Source organism: Copadichromis virginalis, linkage group LG7, assembly GCF_057382275.1.
Source record: "Copadichromis virginalis isolate Kocher_CV1m ecotype Utaka linkage group LG7, C_Virginalis_male_GT1.1, whole genome shotgun sequence".
NCBI lineage: Eukaryota > Metazoa > Chordata > Actinopteri > Cichliformes > Cichlidae > Copadichromis > Copadichromis virginalis.
In genome coordinates this window covers 34,228,251-34,251,900 of record NC_140624.1, presented here as the reverse complement: position 1 = coordinate 34,251,900, position 23,650 = coordinate 34,228,251, and the positions used below count along the sequence as shown (strand labels likewise).

The 23,650-nt window shown below is 42.2% G+C and overlaps 1 protein-coding gene across 2 annotated transcripts; it reads right to left on the bottom strand.

Annotated features, from left to right (window-relative positions):
* Positions 1-7,105: 7,105 nt before the first annotated feature.
* LOC146705476 (uncharacterized) lies at positions 7,106-10,163 on the bottom strand. Of its 2 annotated transcripts, XM_085463148.1 has the most exons (3): positions 10,042-10,163; positions 7,974-8,410; positions 7,106-7,818 (listed from the first exon to the last, which is right to left on the bottom strand). In XM_085463148.1, exons 2-3 carry the CDS (start codon positions 8,291-8,293, stop codon positions 7,347-7,349), a joined length of 792 nt encoding a protein of 263 aa, XP_085319274.1. In that variant the 5' UTR covers positions 8,294-8,410; positions 10,042-10,163; the 3' UTR covers positions 7,106-7,346. The 2 variants fall into 2 exon arrangements, with proteins under 2 accessions (XP_085319274.1, XP_085319275.1); XM_085463149.1 differs by lacking the exon at positions 10,042-10,163 and having other exon boundaries at positions 7,974-9,990.
* Between the last annotated feature and the right edge of the window lie 13,487 nt (positions 10,164-23,650).

The window sequence follows — 23,650 nt, the reverse complement described above, 5'->3', positions numbered from 1 at the left end:
GTCGTGATGGTTCGGTGTGCAGCTCAGGGCTCCTCTAAAAGTAATGAAGTCAAGACTCATTATGAGTACATCTTTATTAAATTAACTTTGCCAACTGGAGGCCGGAGCAAAGTTTTAATGAATTTAAGTGCTCCGATCCTGCATTTGAACTGAACTGACTGAAGCAAAGGATAAATCCTCAGTATCATATCTAATATCTTAACCTGATTTATCAAATCTTAGCAGGCTGTTGAAGATGAAATTTTCCAGTATTCAGCATAGAAAACAAAATGTGTAACAAGTAGTGATTTAAGAGAAATTATGGTCTGTAACTATTATTAGGCCCAAACCACTGTATTATTTTGCATTTTGTTGAATCAGACACTGCTCGCTCCTCTCTCTCTCCAATCCTTTCATAAATCTTAGAGCCTGTTCGGCCTCAGTCTGACCCTCCTGAACCTGCAGCAGGTGTCAGCGCTGTGACTTTGTTTGGTTTCACAGGCGTCATTTTAAGTTTGACATCAAACAGAAGCTCTTTCTTTGTTGTCTTCTGTTTGATACCTTCAGCAGGTGTTCAATCTCATCTCCAGCAGATTGAGCACAAGATGTTAAGAGTAACTATCATGTTTATAAAGAAAAAGGAGTAAGAATGTGCAGAGTTGTATGTGATGACCTTTTTTTCTCAACCTCTTGATCTTGAGTTCCCTGTAATGGGTCCAGACTGTGCTATTTACATGTTTCCACATTTTTTAACCCTCTGAGATCTAAGTTGTGTGACATCTCGAGCCCTAACCATAACCCTAATCCAAATCCTTGGCAATCGGAATATCCATCCATCTATCCGTCATTCCTAACTCTAACCTAACTCTCCCCAGCCACCTGCTTCAGCTCTTCTGGGGGGACTTCGAGGAATTTTGAGGTGCACTGAAAAAAGGAGACTGGCCATCTCTTGGATTTCTGTCTTGGGTGTATTAAACAGAAATTACCTAATGTTTTAAAATTAAGTGTTAACTTATCTCAGCTGTTCAAGTTGCTGTCAAAGCAAAACATCTGTGTGCAAGTATTGAATTAAATAAATCCAACACGTTCTTTTTTTAGTGTGGGGCTCATCTGAATATGCCTGAAACGTCTTATCCAGGAAGCGTAGTTAGAGCCACCCAAAACTGGTTATTTTTGATGTGAAGTGGTAGCTGATCTACTCTGAGCTCCTCTTGAATGACTGAGTTAATCACCTTATCGCCATGGGAGAGCCCATACACCTACGGAGGAAGCTAATTCCACTGCTGTATCGGCAATCTCATTCATCTGATCACTACCCACAGCTCCTTGCCATAGATGAGGGTGGGGATGTAGATCAACTGATAAATTTCTCTTTTTTCTTTCACGCCAAGCTCTCTCCTCACCATGACACATCAGTTCAGCATCCTGCTCCAGTCTGTTGTTACTCTACTGCTCCATCCTTCCCTCATCTGTTATCAAGTCCCCAAGCTACTTTAGCTCATACAATTTGGGCAGCAACTCATTCCCAAACTGGAGCGGATACGCCACCTTTATTCTGACTGAGAACCACAGCCTCAGACTTGGAGCTCTTTCTCCTTATACTAGTTGCCTTGCACTCGGTTGCAAAGTTTCCAAATTAAAGCAGGAGGTCCCCACTTGATAAAGCCAATAGGACTGCATCGTTTGCAAAAAGCAGTTACAAGATCCTGAAGACACAGAGTCCTCCTCTCTTTATTTATGAACCAAATCAGTGACAATAAGCAGCACTGGCAGTCCAACAGCCAACTCCCAAAGGAGGGACATGGCCTACAGTTTGAGCTCCTGTTCTCATCCTTTTAAGTCAACTTTTCCCTGATTTGCTGTCCTACTATTGCTACTATGTTTTTACATTATTATTTTCTTAGTTAGCAGCTATTTTTGACATTGTATTGAAAGCTTTAAATGCAGTTTGCTGATAAAGTTTGCTGGCATTGGCTGATCTGATCGAGTTTCAAAAAACTGGTGACTAAAACCCAAAAATTAGGGCAAACTTTACAGTGGATTCATCCATCTTTAATATACAGTCTATAGTGTGGACCCAGGCAAGTAAAATTTCATTTAAAGAAAAGCTTAATCATCAACCAAATGAGGTGATTATAAGATAGGAAATAACTAAGTTATTAAGGATTTCTGAAGTTCTTTGCTACATCAATTGAAATGGTGAATATTGATAATTATAAAGAAAAGAACATGCTGTTGGAAAAATTAAAAATGAACTGAACTCAAAGGAAAAATAGATTCCACAAAGATTTTTGCATTTAGTCACTAATTTTAAAAAAGCAGTCGTCATTTCTCCCACTGTAGTTTTGTCCATGCATTCTGGTTCATTTTTAAACAATGAAAGGAAGACGAAAACGTCAGAGTCATAGCACAGCCTTTTTGTTTTCCTTCAGAGGAATGGAAAATTTCTCTCGATGTTCAAAGCACAATATTGTCTATGTCGCTTGGGAAAGCAATTTCCATGCATCCTCATCCTGTGTTATTAAGGATGGATCAATCCATGACATTTTCCATCTGCCTCTTAAATCTGCCTGTATGGATGTTTTGGGACACATATAAACTTTGTGAAGGTGGAAGTCTGTTTTTATTGCCGACAGCTGACAGCAATCTTCTCTGGAATTTGGCTGTGTGATTCCAGCGGTAACTGAGATTTACCTTTCAGCATTTCCTCATTGTTTAACACCACGTTTGTTTTTAGGCGATAACAAAAACACAGCATGCAGCTTTTAGGAAAGGATAAGGTCTTTAATGTTTGATATTTTTTATAACTTTTAATAAACTGTGTGGCACAGAAATCAAAACTAGCTGTACTGACCTAAAAACCCATCTGTAGTCTTTTGGAATGAAAGTGTAAGTTATAAACACCCTCTCTTGTGCCATCTGGTTTACAAAAACAAGATAGGGATGTCCAATCTGTTAAACTCAAGGCATTAAAATTGTAGTGCATGATGTGTGAAGTCATCGATACCCGGTCACTGGACTGTGTGATCGTCGACACACTCGTTCCAGCAAATGGCGACTATGACACAGTAAGTAATGATCCTCGATCTGATACACAGTTACATGCGTTAAGTAGGGACAGAAACTGTATTTCATTTTATTTAGCACTGCAAACACTGTTCCTACCAGTCAGACACAGCCAAGCAAGATTTAGAACACTTTTACTCACTGTTATAGATAATAATTATCATAAATACCTGAAGTATATTGAATAGTTTTCTCTTTTTTTATTTAAAAGGAGTGCAAACCTACAGACCCCATGAACAGGATACATAGACAATATGTTATGTTATGTTGAAAGAACTAGATATAGAGATATAGATATAGAGCTCATGAGCTCACCGAAAACTCAAAACATTCCAAAACTCAAAATTTAGGGTCAAAAGCCCATGACAGTCTGTATGAATTATATTCATCTTTCTTTCTATCTAAACATTTCTTGTCAAAAAAAAAACACAAAACACCAAGAGACAACATTCATTAGCTATATAGTCACATATTTCTACATAATATGCCACCTTGCAGAAGAACATGCACTTGTGCTACCCGTGTTACCTTTTGGGAAAGAAATTCTTGCAGGAAATAAGATTGTGATCTTACCTAATCTCATAAGGTTCCCTTAAATCCAGTGTAGCGATAATCAATTCAACTGAACTTCTAGGGATCAGTTGTGGCTGCTGAGCTGATCGGTGTACATGTAATTAAAATTGATCTATTCCTACTAATAGTTTATATGCTTTTAATCCAGTGATTCTTAGCACAAGCAATATGCTATTCAGTGATTAACTTAACGAATAGGAGTACTTCAGTATTTCACTACTAATAACTCTGATGTGAATGTTAATATGAAAATGGGAGCATTTAAATTGGCTTGTATCACACTGACATACAGTTTCCTCTAACAGCCTCTTAGCTATTTTTGTTTGCTTGCTTGTTTTTTATTTGTTCCCTAGTTTTTTTCCTTTTTTTTTTCTTCAGAAAATCACCTCTGTTTGCATTTTCATCATTGAGCAGCACTAGTTTATGATAGCTTATGGAGTCCATTGATCACTAACTAAAGACAATGAAGATTGTTGTGGCTAGAGACAGCATTTTTCTAGAGATAATGTTAGCCAGCTAGCTGCTACAATGAATGCCAAGTTGTCCACTTTATTACTTAAGCTAATGCTGGTAAGCAGAAAGCTTTATCTGGCCAAACAGGAAATTCACTGTAAGCAACAAAACACACCAGCATCAAATATTGCCTGTAGAGGTCAGTTTGCCTCATTAATCAAATTTCCCTGCGCTGAGATTTGAGGTATCACTAGATTTGTGCAGCTAAGTTACAGGTAGACTGACCAGTTTGAAAAGAACAATTATGTTCTTTTCACTCATTTTCAGTCTAGTTTTTATGCCGATAACTGGAATACTGACAAGCATTTCACTACATATCGTACTGTGTATGACTGTGTACGTGACAAATAAAAATTTGAATTTGAATTTTTTGACATATTTTCTTACTTTGCATGAATAACAACATGCACTTAATTACTTCAGGGTGCCCTCCACAATGCAAAACTCAAGTGGTTTGTAATAAATAAACTACTGCCCGATTAGAAACGTAGCGCTCCTAACCTGTTTATCTTAACCATTTTTACTGAATTGTTGCAGTAGCAGAGCTCATTGTTTCCTTAGTTGGGAGGTATTTCCTGAGCTGGGTTTTCATGGCAGCGTCCCTCCCTGTTTCACACCATTCTTTGCATTCATGCCCCCCCCCCCCCTTGTCTCTTTCTGTATCATAAGCTTTTGCTTCATTTAGTAATATAAGCCTTTAACAGCAAAAAATTCAAACATGATTATTAAACCGTATGTTTAACAATGCAATCGCTCAACTCTTAACTATTTCATTAGTGCTCTTCCCCAGTGGATGAACTTAGCACATATTAAAAAGCCCCATTGGCACAAAGGCAATGTCTGACATCTAACATCTTTTTTCTATGGTGATCTTAGTGGCCACATTAACAAGGTGAATTTTTCTTCAATATTTCAATATGTTTTTTCCAACCAACCTCTCATTTATAATTCAACATTAGTTTGTAAAGGGAAGCTGTTTTAGTTGATGGTTGTTTGTTGCTCTCTGCCTGCTGGGGTGAAAACCGCGACCTTGTGTACCTTGTATCTTTAGTCATTTCTGCATACAAGTCTGCTCGTGGGGTCACGGTCTCCATTCTAAAAGCCAGTTAATTCAATATGTGCATGCGCTTCTGCAATGTCTCGTAAGTGGTTGTAAGCTGAGGAGGAAAGACATTTGTAACAATATACAGCAGAGGCAATTAAATAAAATGAGGAAATGTCAGGCAAGGATGAATATGAATGTGTTTGTTTTCTGGATGTGTTGAATATTAATCAAAGTTTTTCATTTTGAAATGTTGCATATCCACTTTAAGAATCCTTCAAACTTCAGAACTACTTCATGCAGCAGAAATTATACATGGTTATACATATACATGACTTCTTTCATTAGTTAAAGTTCCTCTTAAAATTTGATGATACATGCACTGTTTACTTGAATCCCCAATTTTCATGGAAGGATTAAACAGTATTAGCCACTAAGAGATAATAGTCTCATTTTAGGAGACTAACAGCATCCAGGTGAAAGGGCTGGAAGGATGGCATTGACATTAATCCCATATTTCTAACTCAGGAGGCCATTAAACATCAGAATGTACAGGAGAATATGAGAAAATGAACCTACAGGTCTCTTGATTTATGATGGTAGTGAACATTTTCCTAAACACTGTCGTCGAGTTTTAAAGAAAACAAAATGATCATTTTGTAAGTTATGATGCTCATTATTAAGGAGCCACAGAAAGAGGCAGAAAGTAATAGTGAGTTAATCATTAGGTGATCACTAGATAGCTAAAGTGACTAGGGATCATGGTTATTTTTTTAATATTTAAAAATGTCGTTATTATTATTATTTTTTATATTACAATATTTTAAGACAAATAACAGGGTGTGTATTTTCTCAATCTGCACGATGAAGTATGTAATGCAGAATTTCTTATTCACACCTGAATGTGGTCACACAACGAAAACACAAAAATGTGTTACTAACTACCTGGTGATGGACTCGTTATACAGTGCTTAACAAACTTATGAGGACACCACAAAATGCAAGCGTTATGCCATATCTGCCCTAAATTAACAGCATAGGTAACTTATTTATTTATTTTTTATGTTTCTGTAATGGTTAATCCACCAGGATTGAAAGGTCTTTGATCAAACTATTTTAAACTCTAAAATACAATCATTATATCCATCCACCCATTCACTTTCGCTTCTCCTTTTCAGGGTCACGGGGGGCGCTGGAGCCTATCCCAGTTGTCATAGGGCGAGAGGTGGGGTACATCCTGGACAGGTCGCCAGTCTGTCGCGGGGCCAACACACAGGGACAGACAACCATTCGCACTCACATTGACTCGCACATTCACACCTAATGGCAATTTGGATTTTCCAATTAACCTATCCCCACAAGCTGCATGTCTTTGGACGGTGGGAGGAAGCCGGAGTACCCGGAGGGAACCCACGCAAACACGGGGAGAACATGCAAACTCCACACAGAAAGACCCCGGCCTGATGGTGGAATTGAACTCAGGACCTTCTTGCTGTGCGGCAACAGTGCTAACCACCGTGCCACCGTGCTGCCTACACTCATTATAATCCATGAATTTTCAAATTCTTAATTTTTTCTTTTCATGGGATCCCTGTCACGCTGAGAAATGAAGCTGTTGTCAATTAGATGCTTCCAAATGGTTCTGATTGGTGGATCTGGCTGTGCTTTTTTTGCATTCACATCAACTTTAACACATTCCCTGACACCACTGACTGAAATGCAACCTTCTGCCATGTTTTACAGATGACTGTAGATGTTCACTGTTGTACCTCACTCTTGAAATCCTTCACCAAAAAGTCAATGTATTCATAAGCCCTGTTTTACATACTGTTCATCTGCTATTGGTAGTTTTTTAGTCCTGCTTCTTGGACAAGTGGAGGGTTTCATCTGTCCTCCTGACGTCACAATCCAGTTAAGAAAAAAACATGGTTATAATAGAGGTGTTTTTAATTAAATTGCAATTTTATTGCATCTGCTTTTTTCTTTCTTTTTTTTGTCAATAAAGCCCTTCAGTGGCTGACAAAGTGCAAACTTCATGTTTTAAAGTTTTGAAACGTTAACCTCTTATATTTTGCTGTATATTACACACACAAACATAGAGTACAGGAAACATCTTGTAATCCTTGTCACAGTCACAGACTCCTTGAGGAGATCACACACATTCTGTGAGAGTTCAAACAGATGAGTGTTCAAACAGGATGACCGTCGACTGGTTGGAGAGGTTGGAAAGCCTGGATGGCCTGAAAGTCCCAATCCGAGAATAAACATCTGCATCTGAGCAGGCACCCCATGACAGGTGAGGGCTGGGCGGGGTGGTGTGGATGACAGGCACGGGAAGAGGGAGTGACAGGACAGGGGGTGTCGGAGGGAGAGAAACTGGAGGGTGAAGAGGTGGACGTGGTAGGACAGGAGGTGGGGGGAGTGGCAGTGGAGGGGGTGCCGGTGAGGGCAGCGATGGAGGTGGCACTGGGGTGATGACAGCAGGTGTCACTGAGGTTATGGTTTGGAGTGGTGCAGTGTCTTCAGGTACTGCCCTGTTCTTCTCTGGCAGCTCCTGACAAGGTGTGGGGTGTTTGAGTGTGTAGGTGCCACTGTGGTAGAAGCTGGTGTACTCCAAAGCATGCCTCGCTCTGGCCATCCTCAGCCTGAAGAAAACATAACACCAAATAAATATAGTGGTAAAACTTGGATCCCATTTCTGAGGCCAAACTGAATTGGGTCAAGACGCACACAGATGACTTACCAAACAAGCCTGACATCAATTTACCTTTTGGCTACATGTTATTACACATGTACACACCTGTGTCTCAGCTGTAACAGTCTGTACAGCAGTAGGAGGATTACTGCTCCTGCCAGAGTAAGCAGAAGAATAGCCACCCTCAGGTCTAAACTCCAGCAGGATTTCCCACCAGGTCCCGATGAGCTGCAGTTACTGGGGCTTTGTGGAGTCTGCGGCTGGAGAGGTTCCTCCATCCCCCGTTTTGGATTGATGATAGCCCTGACCAACACGGGCTGGATGGAGTCCAGCAGGAATGGGTGTCGGCTCCTGGATATCAGACTCTGAGGTTGGGGAGGGATTTGGAGAGAAGTGCTGATGGTGACTGGATGACCAAGCTGCATCGCTGCCAGTTTGATCCAGTGAGGAGGAGTAATGGAGTGCAGCTTGATGTAAATCAGTTCTCCATTTCTTTCTCGCAAGTGTGTTCTTGACTCCCCAGGAAGTGGTTTTTAGTCTCTCTGAAATATAAAATAAACTTTCTCTGTATGCCTGCTCTGTCTGATATGCTTTTGTTATCTTTTATGTAGTTCACTGTCATTCTAAGATGTTTTCACTCTCACTGCAGACAATGGCAGAATATTCCCTCTACAGTTTTTTTCCCACATGTATAACACTGCCTTATCACTGGAAAGAATCCATTAGGTTTGTGAGAGGAAGATGTCTAAATAAGAGGTTGGACAAAAGACATCCACTCACTTACTGTGAACCCAACAGACTATTACCACAGTAACCCAAACACAGACTTTATAGTGGTGGGTATCTAAACAACCAGTGGTTACCAGGCAGTTGCCAACATATCTCTGTGCTTGTCTTGCTTATCCCATCTCTATTGATTCCTAAAGATTCAAGAGTTTAAAAAAACAATCTAAAACTAACACAGACCATGTTTAATATAGTATATTTAATATGTTATATCGGAAACATTATGCCCATTGACCACTTTAACAGCAGCAATCAGCCAATCACACAGCAGCAACCTAATACAGTTAGTCAAAAACACATGGTTAAGATGATCGACTGAAGTTCAAACTGGGTATCAGAATGGGGAAGAAAGGTGATTTAAGTGACACTGAACATGGCATGGTTGTTGGTGCCAAACAGGCTGGGCTGAGTATTTCAGAAACTGCTGAGCTACTGGAATTTTCCCACACAATCATTTCTGGGCTTTACAGAGAGAAAATATCCAGTGAGCAGCATTTTCTCTGTGTGAAAATATCTTGTTGATGCTAGAAGAGGTCAGAGCAAAATAGCCAGACTGCTTGGAGTTGATTCGATGGCAACAGTAACTGAAATAACCACTCGTTACAACCAAGTGAGTGCTGTTTATACACAACAGCCTACCTGAGTATTGTTGCTGACCATGTCCACCCCTTTATGACCACAGTTCTGCCATTATAATACATCATGTCTCAAATAATCTTAACTCGTTTATTGAATGTGGCAAGCAATTCACTGTTACCTCCAAAGTCAACAGATCTGATTCTGGTGAGAGCACCTTTGGAATGTGGAAAAACAGGAAATTTGCATCATGGATGTGCAGCCGACAAATCCGCAGTAACTGTTTAATGCTATAATGTCAATATGGACAAAAATCTCTGGGGAATGTTTCCAGCATCTTGTTGAATCTATGTGAACTAATGTAGTAGTGAAGATCAAAGGGAGCCCAGCTAGAACTAGCAAGACGTAGCTAACAAAATAGCCAGAGAGTGTAGAAGAGACGAGACATGTCAATGAAGAATCCCGAATGCAGAATCACACAACAGCAAAGATGAAGGTGCTTTAAGTATGACTTTTAAAACCTTACTTTAGGGCAAAGTTAGCAAATCTTTAAAAGATTTTTAAAAGTCAGAGCTGACAGCTGATTTTATACATGCAGCTCTCGTGTCCCACTGAGCAGTGATATGAAAATAAATTTAGATAAAGCTTCAAAATCACATTATTAGAGAAATTAATTGATCTCACTGGTTTTGTTCACTCGAGTAATCACCTGAAAAGTATTGAAAACATAAGAAATAAAAATGAAATCTTGAAACTGCCACTGCCTAAACTCCTGTTTGGTCTAAATTTTTACAAGAAAGTTTAAACTTACGTCATTCAAATGTGACTGCGTTGAGGGCAAATTCATTAGAAAATGCAGAAAACAGAAAAAAACTGCTCACAACAAGAGCTGTGGTTAAAAGCTGCACAGCTTTCCAGGACCTAATGCGGAATCCTGAGTTCACACCAGTGGAGAGGAAGCCAGTGAAAACAGCAGGAAGCTGTTCACTTCCCTGACATACAGTACAAAAACGTGATTGGAGAGGGCTTCCTATTACCATGGTTACAGGAAACTAGTCAAGGAAATGCTTTTTTCAAGGACCTGAGCTTAATTCTGATAGACAATGACAGACGCTCTACTGTGTAGAAGCAATATTTAATTCTTACAATGCTATAAATACCACTCACATCATCCAACCATGTACGATAAAAAAGTAAGCCTCCTATTTTGCTGTAAAGCCTCATATAACAAAGAAATGCTTTATAAAAAGGGTTTTTAAGGCTTCTTTGCTTTGATAAATAAGATAACAAAATGCCCAATAGAGTAGAAGAACCACATATATGCTTCCTAACCTCTAAATCTGAGGTTTATCTGGTAAGAAAGAACAAAATTAACAAAAGCTGTTTCAAAGGGAAAGTGCTGTTTCAGAGCCGCCAAAGCAGCCCAAATTATCCCGACTGTGCCGCAGTGGGTCAACAGATGCAGAGAGATGGAGGCCGCCATGAAAGGCTACCCACTATCTGATGGAGCCTTTATTCGGGGGACGAATAAATGACACACAGGCACAGAAAGAGGCCCGCTCCGGCACAAGTCCAGCTCTCATTTATCTATCTAATAAGTTTTGATGCCGGGCCAAGCCGAAAGGGAGAAACTCTTAGCTTTCGCTCAATATCCCTGCCTGGCAACCTTGCAATCCTCTGATATTGAAGTCGGGAGTAATATTAAAAGATCTCTTATCAGAAGCCCAGTTGTAGTTCAGAGAGGAGGTGATCCGCCCAGGCAACCTGGCAGAAAAGGCTTCAGCAGCTGTCCTGTTTCTTAAAAACACTAAGACGATAACAGAAAAACGTGTCTTCATTCTGACGTCTACATTTAGTTTGGTTATTCTTAATGTCTCTTTAATGAAAGTAGCCTCTATTGTCAGGAATGCAAAATCCAAGGAAACACAAAGCTCAAAGAGTAAAACTAGACTAAGTATAAGGAAAAACTATTTGTCACGGCCAGGCGGATCAGCTGCACGCTGATCAGCACGCTCTGTTTCTCTGAAGTCATACAGTTACACTGCCCTGTTTAAAAGCCGCCACCCCCGCCATGAACCCACCAATCAATTCAGCGATCTCAGAACCGTCAGATCTGTCCTCCATGCCGTCTGTTTATTACGACCTGGCACTGGTGTTTTGTAAGGATAAGGCACACTCCTTTCCCACCCACCGGCCGTACGACTGTGGGATTGACCTCCTCCCAGGCGCACCACTCCCGACTAGTAGGTTGTAGAGCCTGTCCCAACCTGAGCGTGAGAGCATGGAGGGATACATCAACGAATCCCTTGCCGCGTGTCTCATTCGTCCCACGTCCACATCTGCTGCAGCCGGTTTCTTTTTTGTCAGTAAGAAGGACAAGAGTTGCCCTGTATCAACTATCGTGGCCTCAATGCCATCACAGTTAAATACAAGTATCCCCTCCCGCTGCTGAGTTCCGCGTTCGAGCTTCTCCAGGGGGCCACTATCTTCTCAAAGCTGGACCTGCGCAACGCCTACCATCTGGTGAGAATAAGGGAGGGGGATGAGTGGAAAACGGCTTTCAATACTCACCTGGGCCATTTCGAATATCTTGTAATGCCTTTTGGTCTCACCAATGCACCAGCTGTGTTTCAGGCTGAACGACGTTCTCCGGGATTTCATTGACCACTTCGTTTTCGTCTACTTGGATGACATCCTCACCTTCTCCCGCTCTGTCACAGAACACATACGCCATGTCAGGCAAGTCCTTCAGTGTCTCCTTGAGAATCGTCTCTTTGTTAAATGGGAGAAGTGTGAGTTTCATATCTCAACTGTTTCCTTCCTGGGCCACATCATCGACTGATCACGCGAAGGTCCAAGCCGCTGTTGACTGGCCGACCCCCTCTAACCATAAACAGCTACAAAGCTTTCTGGGGTTCGCGAACTTCTATCGTCGCTTTATTCGCGACTACAGTAAACTTGCCCTGCCTCTGACCCGTCTTACTTCTCCCAAGGTTCCCTTCTGCTGGGATGAACCGTGCTCAACAAGAATTCGCTCATCTGAAGGACCGCTTTGCCTCGGTGCCCATTCTCGTCCAACCCGACCTCAACCTGCAGTTCGTTGTAGAGGTGGACGCCTCGGACGCTGGAGTGGGGCCGGTGCTTTCCCAGCAGCAAGGTGATAAGCTTCACCCCTGTGCCTACTTTTCACGCCGTCTCACCTCTGCAGAGAGCAACTATGATGTGGGAGACCGAGAGCTACTAGCCATCAAGCTAGCTCTGGAGGAGTGGCGCCATTGGCTGGAGGGCGCTGCCCAGCCGTTTGTGGTCTGGACCGATCACAAGAACCTGGAGTACATTTGATCGGCAAAGTGCCTCAACGCCAGGCAAGCCAGGTGGGCCCTGTTTTTTCCTAGTTTCCAGTTCACAATCACTTACAGACCCAGTTCCCGTAATGTCAAGCCAGACGCCCTCTCACGCCAATTCGCCACCTCTGAAGACGCAACTCGGGACTCTCCCATTCTACCGCCCACCTGTGTAATTGGGGCCCTGACCTGGGAGATCGAGTTGGCTATTAGAGAGGCTCAATGGACAGAAGCAGACCCCGGAGAGGGACCTCCAGGGTTGCTCCATATTTGAACGCCATCTGGAGAGATGGCGGTCAAATTTAGAAGCAAGACGACAGCTACATGGCCTGTGTCTATTCTGGGACAGGATGTTGAAGTGGGGGTTAGTACAAGTACATAGTACATGACACATCGATGCACAGTGTTTGCTTGAGTCTGGGAACAGAAGAAGAGTTTGGACCCAGAAATGGCTAATAACATCAGACTTAGTGGCGGTTTATATAAAAGGGGGATGTAGCCACTGTGACATCAGACGCTGGTTAGTGATCTGTGAGCTCAGCATTTTGTCCAACATCATTTTGGTGGAAAGAGCGGTGGACTATTAGAAACCGAAGGAAACTGCACACTCACACAAGTTAGGCCAACCTTGACAAAAAACATGGTTTACTGCCCATCCAGCCTCTTCCAAACCCAGCTGTCGCAGGGCAAGAGGACAGGTTGTTAATCTGCCGCGCAATTGGGACCATAAATTCATCAGAAAAGTGGTTAATGAGATCATAAATCAAGGATATGAGTCACCTCCTGTTGGCCATTAGAAAGAATACAGTTTTTATTCAGCTTCATTTTTCAGTTTCCACACTCTACCCACAGAAAAGCTACTAATAGTTCCCAGTAAAACAAAATATCCACTTCCTTGTTTGGGACCAGATTTAGTTTCCTTGGGTAATTTGACACAATTGCAAAGTGAAATTTAAGCTTGTATGGGACCAGTCAGAAAGTTAATGGTGCTATGGTTATATAGCACCATTAACTATAGTCAGCACTCACTTTGCAGCCAACACCTATTTGAACTGAGCTTTACTTTATTCGTCAATTTCTTTTTATGCATAAAAATAAAATAACATTTCTGCTTGCTCTAGGCAAATAAGCATTTAATGTAACATATAAGTGCCATATGAACATTAATAACTACAATAACTGTGTCTAATTAAAGACAGTGTAGAATAAAATGCAGAATAAAATCTTCTGCATAATAGAAAGTTTATGTCCAGAAATCAGAGTCACATGTTTTAGTTTAGTAGTCTGATTATGGTGGGGAAGATGTTATTTGCCACTCTTGTGGTCCTGATGCAAATGCTTACCTTATCCCTGACTGCAGGAGTGAGAACAGGCTGTGAGAATGATGGGAGGCATCATTTATGATGATGCAACCTCTGATAATGCAGTACTGGTTGTAGACATCAGACAGAGATGGAAGCAAGGCTTTTTCACAATCCTGTTCTGTTTGTCTCTTTCCTGCTGTTTTCAAGCCATGAAGTGATGCTGTATGTAAATAGGCTTTCAATGGTTCCTCTCTAAAACACTGTTAGTGCTCGAGTGGGTCAATTTATGAAGAAGGTGGAGAGAATTTTGCCTTCTACACAATGGATGCATTCCCCAAAACTTAGTGCACTTTACCCTCCCTACCACTAAAGGTCAGCTGTGGAAGAACTCCATGATAATCTCATTAGTTTTGTCTCTGTTCACAGTGAGGTTGTTCGTGTGAATGCAGTGGAGCGAATCCTTTGGTTAATGATCCCAGAGATGTAAATGCATTCATGAGCTCTTAATGTGAAGGGCTAATGTGGCCGAGTGTGGAGCTGCTGTTCTGACACGCTGACGAGACGACAGAAGTAGGATCTCTGTGATTGGACTTTTGTTTTTTTCTGTGTGCATGACTAAAGACTCCCAGGGAGCTCTTAAGTGCTCTTTGACTGGCCACTGTTAACCTGCAGTGTTAAACACAAGCATGTTCGTCACATCCTCATCTTTATAGCAGCCTTCATGAGTATGACAGTGTGTGGGGGAGTTTGTCTTCATAAAGAAACTCATACTGAACTGTATACAGAGATGCATTATGAAACATGAGTCATCTCAGTTTGGCTATACCATGGTGTTAGTTTTTGCAGACAATGTAGTACTTCTCTAATAATTCTTCTCTTTCAGAAAGTAGATACTGAAACCTGTAAAATACAGGGTGGGCCATTTATATGGATACACCGTAATAACATGGGAATGGTTGGTGATATTAAAGTCCTGTTTGTGGCACATTAGTATATGTGTGGGGGCAAACTCCTCAAGATGGGCGGTGACCATGGTGGCCATTTAGAAGTCGGCCATCTTGGATACAACTTTTGTTTTTTCGATAGAAAGAGGGCCATGTGACACATCAAACTTATTGGTAATGTCACAAGAAAAACAATGGTGTGCTTGGTTTCAATGTAACTTTATTCTTTCATGAGTTATTTACAAGTTTCTCTTTGTTAATAATAATAATGGATTGGATTTATATAGCGCTTTTCAAGGCACCCAAAGCGCTTTACAATGCCACTATTCATTCACTCACACATTCACACACTGGTGGAGACAAGCTACGGTTGTAGCCACAGCTGCCCTGGGGCAGACTGACAGAAGCGAGGCTGCCATATCGCGCCATCGGCCCCTCTGGCCCACACCAGTAGGCGGCAGGGTAAAGTGTCTTGCCCAAGGACACAACGACCAGGGCAGAGAGCCCGGGGATCGAACCGGCGACCTTCCGGTTACAGATACGCTTCCCAACACCCTGAGACACAGTCGCCATTGACATGTTGAAGAGGTTAACACGTGAAGAGCGGATTGAAATTGTGTTGATATCTGGTGAACGCAGTAACCGGGTCAGATTTTAATGCAAGACACCCTACGAGAACACCCATCTCCCATGCTACAGTCAGCAAACTGCTTGCTAAGTTTCGTGAAACTGGTTCAGTGTTGGATTTGCCAAAATGTGGAGGCAAGAAAACTGTCACTAATGAAGAAACATCAGTGGCTGTCCTAGCTTCATTCAGCTAGCAGGTGTGTTCACTTACATCTTCAACGAGTCCCTGGCGAAGTCTGTGTTCCCCACATGCTTCAAAAGATCCACCATCATCCCTTTGCCCAAGAACAGCAAACCCTCATCCCTGAATGATTACCGGCCAGTTGCACTGACCTCGGTAGTAATGAAGGTGTTTATGAGGCTGCTGAAGAACATCATCTCCTCCTCCATCCCAGACACCACAGATCCGCTGCAGTTCGCCTACAGATCCAACAGATCCACAGAGGATGCCATCGCCCACGTCCTACACACCACTCTCAGCCACGTGGACAAGAAACAGGGTAACTATGTGCGAATGCTGTTTGTTGATTACAGTTCAGCGTTTAACACAATAGTGCCCTGCAGACTGTTCACAAAGCTGAGGGATCTGGGACTTAACAGCCGTCTGTGTGCATGGGTGTTGGACTTCCTCACTGGCAGAACTCAGGTGGTGAGGGTGGGCAGGTGCTTCTCCAACAGCATCACCATCAACACAGGAGCACCTCAGGGATGTGTCCTCTCGCCACTGCTCTACTCCCTCTACACTTCAGACTGTGTGGCCACCCATGGCTCCAACACCATTGTGAAGTTTGCTGACGACACAGTGGTGTTGGGTGCCATCTCCAACAACGATGAGGCGGCCTACATGGATGAAGTGAAGAATCTGGCATCGTGGTGCCAGGACAACCACCTCCAGCTGAACGTCAGCAAGACCAAGGAGCTGGTGGTGGACTTCAGAAGGGGTCAGCACAGAGACTACAAGCCCATCATCATCAATGGAGCTCCAGTGGAGAGGGTGCAGTCCTTCAAGTATCTTGGTGTCCACATCTCCTCAGACCTGACATGGGCTGCCCACATTCAGGTCCAGACCAAAAAGGCTAGGCAGCGCCTGTATCACCTACGACAACTGAGGAAGTTCAGGGTCTCTCCAAAGATCCTCAGGATTTTCTATACAGGCGCTGTGGAGAGCATCCTCACACAGAACATGACATCGTGGTTTGGGAACAGCTGTGTGAAGGACCAAAAAGCTCTCCAGAGAGTGATCCGTACACAGTGTTGGGAAGGTTACTTTTAAAATGTATTCCATTACAGAATACAGAATACATGCCCCAAAATGTATTCTGTAACGTATTCCGTTACGTTACTCAATGACAGTAACGTATTCTGAATACTTTGGATTACTTAATATATTATCATGCTTTTTACAGCAACGTGAATGTACTATTGCTGTGTGATTTATTACTATTACTGAAGGTCCGCGACTCCGAACTGTAGTAAAGGGACCTCTGACTAATACGGCGGGGTCCCTGTCGGCTCGTAGCCGAAAAATAGCTTTACTTTGTTGTCTGGGTCAACTTTTCTTGCGACAGACAGAGAGAGGCGTTGAAAGACTGCTCCAACGGAACTTATTGTTTTCGGAGGAAAACACGAACACGGTGTACAGTCGAGTCTTAATAGCTTACTTACAACTGGGCTCGTCAGGCACTCTTCTTGGCTGAAGTGGTTATTATTATATTTACATGCTTCCAGCTCCCGTTTTTCCTCGATGACAACTCGTACCTTTCCACTCCCCTTTTTCTCTCTCCCTCCTCGCGCTCACAGACTCATAACGTGTATGGCAGTCCATTCTCCCTGCAACACGGACTACACTGCCCATGATGCTACATTCTTTAGAGCTATGCTTGTAGCATTCTGCCTGTTAGCTTAGCACAACAACAACAACGAAAAGGCGCTCTCTCACCCAGGAAACACACAGTCGCAGAGAGAGAGAGAGAGAGAGAGAGCGTCGCCCTGTAACCATGGCAACCGTAACGCTGCCGCCTGGAACAACAGAACGTAGCTGTCAAACAAAACCCAAACAGTCCTGACCCGCCACAATATGAAACAGGAAAGTACCGCAGTGTAATCCATTTATTTCAACAAAGTAACTGTATTCTGAATACCACCCTTTTAAACGGTAACTGTAACGGAATACAGTTACTCATATTTTGTATTTTAAATACGTAACGGCGGTACATGTATTCCGTTACTCCCCAACACTGTCCGTACAGCAGAACGCTGCTGCAGGATTGCTCTCCCCCCGCTTCAGGACACCTACACCAGGAGATGCCGGACTAGAGCAGCGCAGATACTGAAGGACCCGTCCCATCCAGGCAACAAACTGTTCCAACTTCTGCAATCTGGTAGAAGGTTCCGCATCTTCCGGGCAAGGACAGAGAGACTCAAGAGGAGCTTCTATCCCCAAGCCATCCGTGCCCTAAACACACACACCCGCCCTCTCACATCATCTATAATTGACTGAGACAGGACTCTTCCAGACACTAAACCAAGGCACAATGTACATTTCAATTCCTTTAATTTTAAATATGTTTATATTGTCTATCCTGTAAAATAGTCAGATGTCTATTCATATTAATGTACAGAATTCACCTGCTTGCTGCTACTACTGCACATTCACCCAGTGTATATACTATATGTATGTATATATATATATAATGTTCTTCCTCTACACCCCCCCCCCCCCCCCCCCAATTTTTGCACATGTCGAGGAGCGTGTCAGGCTACATTTCACTGTGTGTTATACTTGTATAACTATGCATGTGACAAATAAAGAACCTTGAACCTTGAACCAAGAGCCCACAGCGTAGCAAGAACCCACAGCGTAGCACTCGCCGCATGTCACTACTCACAAATGGCACCCTTACAAACTCCAGCTACTGCAGCATCTCAACGAGGATGACCCAGATCGGCGCACAGAATTTGCAGAATGGGCAAAACAAAAATTGGAACAGGACCCTCAGTTCACGTAGAAGATTTTGTTCAGTGATGAGGCAAACTTTTATGTGAATGGTGAAGTTAACAAACAAAACCACCACTATTGGTCTGACACTAACACACATTGGATGGATCCCTCCAAGACTGTTGGAACAACAAAAGTGATGGTTTGGTGTGGTATATGGGGTACAACGATAGTGGGTCCATTCTTCATCAATGGAAACCTCAAGGCCACTGGATATTTGAAATTGCTACATGATTATGTGTTTCCCTCTTTGTGCACTGAAGCTGGCACATTCCCTGAGTTTTTCCAGCAAGATGGTGCACCACCACATTATGGGTGCCAGGTCCGAGTATTCCTAGATGAACAGTTTCCTGGAAAGTGGATTGGTCGTCGTGGGCCAGTTGAATGGCCCCCAAGGTCTCCCGATCTGACCCCCTTAGACTTTTATCTTTGGGGTCATCTGAAGGCAATTGTCTGTGGTGTGAAGATACGAGATGTGCAGCACCTGAAACTACAGATACTGGATGCCTGTGCTGGCATTTCCCCTGCGGTGTTGCTATCAGTGTGTGAAGAGTGGGAGAAGAGGGTTGCATTGACAATCCAACACAATGGGCAGCACATTGAATACATTTTATAAGTGGTCAGAAACTTGTAAATAACTCATGAAAGAATAAAGTTACGTTGAAACCAAGCACACCATTGTTTTTCTTGTGACATTACCAATAAGTTTGATGTGTCACATGGCCCTCTTTCTATTGAAAAAACAAAAGTTGTATCCAAGATGGCCGACTTCTAAATGGCCACCATGGTCACCACCCATCTTGAGGAGTTTGCCCCCTCACATATACTAATGTGCCACAAACAGGACTTTAATATCACCAACCATTCCCATTTTATTATGGTGTATCCATATAAATGGCCCACCCTGTATATTCACTTTTTAACATATAGTTCATTTTAAATAAATATTACCCTACAGTAATATGCACATTGCTCAACTTAAAAAGATTAAAAGCCATATTTAGAGTGTGTGCATAGTTGGTCAAAAACACTCACACTACTCTAAACATAATATCTGCAACTCTGATTTGGGACATCAACTATTACAGCATTGTAGCCCTTGAATTAAATACTTAAACTGATTTGTTGATAGAAATTGGGTTTCTTTTATAAAAACAGAATCAGTGTAGTGTGTAATGCCTTCTAAATGAAGTGATAAGTGCACTGGTCCAGTCAACCATCAGAGGCTAGAGGTCCCCGCAGTCAATGACCAGAATTTATGTAATGTCCACAAAACCTTAAAATAGCAGTCACCTCTAGAAACAGAGTTGTACTTCTCTCAGTATTGAGAGCAGTCTATAGTAGCAGAACATGTTCATAAAAAGAAGCTTTTTAAAAAAGTTGCAACATTTGAATCCGGTAAGTGAAGCAACTGATAAAGCTCAGAGGGCGCAGAAACCAAATTAATAATTTCATCACAACACTGAGCTGTTTTTTTTTTTTTTAATTTTACCTGAGGGACTCAAGGACACAACTGAATGACTTAGCAGGTTTTGATGAACAGTTTCAGGAATGTGCAGCAAAAGACAGCACTGAAAAGCACTTCTCCAAAGACCAGAACATCACTCGGGAACGTTTTCTCAAAACAAAATTTTCAAATAAGTATTTTTACTTCTTTTTCACAGGGTTATCCGTCTGGTTTCCTCGAGTTCCAGAACAGGTAAGTCTAACTCAGTGGGTCAAACAAGTGTCCAGGTGAGAACAAACAAACTCACAGGGCTTTTACATTAAGGGTCGTTTAAAAAATCGATTTCCTGATTCAAAATGATTTTAGTTTGAATAAAGCAATATCGATTCATTAAATCCTAAATTGATTTTTAAATATAAATGTGTTTTGCCAGAAATGCCAGAATCTCAGGTTAAAGCTCACAAAACTATTTCAACAACCACCAGAGAGTTAAAACACCAAATTAAAAAGCATGTAAGCAGATTCCACATAAAGATGTAAACACAGAGCGTGGATCGTTCACCCGAGGGCACATACATGGACACGCCGTCGGGTAATGAAAACCGACATCTCACATATTCTGAACCTTTAGGTTTTGTCACTCTCTGGCCAAAAATCATTAAACCAGCAGCAAAAGAAGATCAAAGCTGCGCTTGAGGTTGGAAAAACACAATTTTTAATTCCCTCTGACTTTCGCTGTTTTGCTTCCACCACAATAAAATCACACTTCCTGCACAGCTCTTTCTCTCTCAGTGTAATTCAAAAAGTTTCCGATCTCAAATCTCTGTTTTCTGCATAATTCACTTGCTTTTTATGCACCAGTCTACCATTGTGTACAGCGCTGTCAGCTGCTGTATTATCTTTTTTTTGTTTTCTAAAATGACCTCCTAGAAGGAAGCCTAACTTCTGCTGTCTGTGAAAGTTCTTAGTCATCCAAGTCTTTGTAGTCTAAGGAGCTTGGAAAGAAAAGCGTCTGGACTTTTTAAAAAAGTTTCCTTGAAGACGTTTCACCTCTCGTCCGAGAAGTTTCTTCATTCCAAGAGCAACTGATGGAGAGTCCCAGATTTCAAGCCCTATGGTAGTGTCCCCCAAAAGGATCATGGACCCCTGTTGATCCTTTACCTAATCACACGAGCCAAGGTGTGAAAACTGGTGTGGGTCAAAAGAGTGACTTTTGTCCTGTAGACCAAGGACAATTTCTGCTGTTCAATACCAAAGAAATTTAAACTTTTTAAAATTATTCCAAATTGCAAAAGGCTTAGCTGTGTCCCTTATAAACCTCTGTGCCTTTGCTCTGTTTCACTTCAGCAGCATCAGGTAATGTTCATATGTTGATTCATGGTTTTCTTCTGTTTTTGAGCTACTGCAGAGTATTTTTAAGTGGTTTATCTGCTATAAAAAGCCAGGCCAGGAAAATCTCCTTCATGTTTTTCTGTGCTTTATCCTCAGTTACTTTGACACCAAGGCATCTGCTGTGATGCTTACACCTCTGATGAAGTCTCACAAGTGTCAGCTTTGTTTTTGTACACAGACATAAAAATATAGATACGTACTGATAAATGAATCGGAATCGAATTAATTATAGAAATCGATACCCAGCACTATTTTACATGGAGTAGAAATACAGGCAATAAACAGAAAGTGGAGATAGGAAACAGCTGAGCATGCTTGAGTTCAAGCCCACTCCTGGAAAACGGTCAGCATGTGATACATAGTCATGACTTGATCTGGAACAGGATGAGGCAACAGCCAGTGCCAGTCCCACCATGCTGCCCCTTATGTAGCCACAGTGTAGGAATTTTTATCAGGTAGGAGTCAAGTTGCTGAAATTAACTGTTTTAGTTATTTGGACATAACATTTTTTGACTTTTAATTTTAATGAGGGCACTGCTGAGAGTTTGCCCAACTCATTAATTCAGTTTTTAAAGAAAATAAAACGACACATCAGGAACTTAATATGTTGCTTTTGGATATCACAGCACTGAGTGCAGGGACTGAACTCTTGACCTGTCTAATATGATGCAGTCTGATCTACTCATCAGGCTAACTCTAAACGTGCCAATTCAAAGGAGAGTAGCAATTGTTTAATTGATGAGCAAAGTGTTGTTGTTAATGGCTCAACACCTCCCAGCCCTCACTCTCCTCCTGCCTCCACATCTGACAGTTAGTCAGTCTGTGTCCTGGTGGCTATCTGCTCTTCCACATGTGTGTCTGCGGCCTTGGGCCTCGTGCTGTCAGATCAGCTTTCCACGGCAGACAGCACAAGGTCATCAGACGACGACCCTCGGCCGGGGCTGCCCCGCGGTCACTCAGCTGTCCAAATTCATTTTCAGCCATCCATTGTCCTGCGCTCACCAGCCATCAGGGTGGCACCACTGTCAGGAGAGACCCTCATCTGTACACACAAACACATACGAACACGCTCATAGCAAGCATGTCCATCTTAAAGTATGACGCCTGACATCAGTTTAATCTTTAAGCACTTGGTGCTGAGGCAGTTCAGACTTTTTATTACATTAAAAAAATTCTGAAGTGATGTCAGATATTTAGTTTGCTAGTAAATAACAAAGAGAGAAACGGAGAAATCTTCAGAAATGCTATAGCCCGCTCATTTTTGGAATTTTGCTCCAAAAAGGAAACCATTTTTTAAAAAAAACCCAATTCCAAAAAACATTGGGACGCTGTATGAAGTGCAAATAAAACCAGAAGATAAGATAAGATAAGATAGAACTTTATTAATCCCTCGGGTGGGTTCCTCTGGGAAATTCGACTTCCAAAAAAAGCACAGCAACGACCGAAGTTACAGTTACAGAATTGTTATATATATATATATATACACACACACACACACACACACACACACACACACACACACACACACACACACACACACACACACACACACATATAAATACAGAGACAAATATAAATAAAATATACAAAGGGGATAAATAGAATAAATAGGAATAAAAAATAAAAATACAAGTGAATTGCACATTTCAAGTATTGAGTCTATTGCACTGTTGACTATTTACAAAAAGTATTGCACAAGGTATTGTACAGTGAGGTGAAGAGGCACTACAGCTTAGTTGTTCCCCCCTCCTTTGTCCTCCTGTTTCCCCTCCCTCTCCCCTCCAGAGAGGAGTTAAACAGTTTGATGGCGTGTGGGACAAAGGAGTTTTTAAGTCTGTTAGTTCTTGTCTTGGGGAGAAGCAACCTGTCACTGAACAGACTCTTCTGATTGTTTATGGCCGTGTGCAGAGGATGCCCAGCATTGTTCATAATGTCCAGCAGTTTCTTTAATGTCCTTTTCTCTGCCACTGTCACCAGAGTGTCCAGCTTCATGCCGACCACAGAGCTAGCCTTCCTGATCAGTTTCTCCAGCCTGGATGAGTCCCTCTTTGCTGTGCTGCTCCCCCAGCACACCACAGCATAGAAAAGTACTCCAGCAACCACTGACTGGTAAAACATCCTCAGGAGCTTCCTGCAGATGTCAAAAGACCTCAGCCTCCTGAGGAAGTACAGTCGGCTTTGGGCTTTTTTATACAGGTGCTCTGTGTTGCATGACCAGTCCAGTTTATTGTCCACCCACAGCCCGAGGTACTTGTACTTGTTGACCACCTCCACCTCCTCCCCCTCTATCTGAACCGGCAGTGGACCTTCTCTGGACCTCCCGAAGTCCACAACCAGTTCCTTAGTCTTTGAGGTGTTGAGTTG

Bases quoted from the DNA above. Each gene is read 5' to 3' on its own strand.
- LOC146705476 (XM_085463148.1), bottom strand. From the start codon at position 8,293: ATGCAGCTTGGTCATCCAGTCACCATCAGCACTTCTCTCCAAATCCCT. The intron at 7,819-7,973 runs GTGTGTACATGT...TGTTTTCTTCAG, and splicing joins CTGTTACAGCTGAGACACAG to GCTGAGGATGGCCAGAGCGA.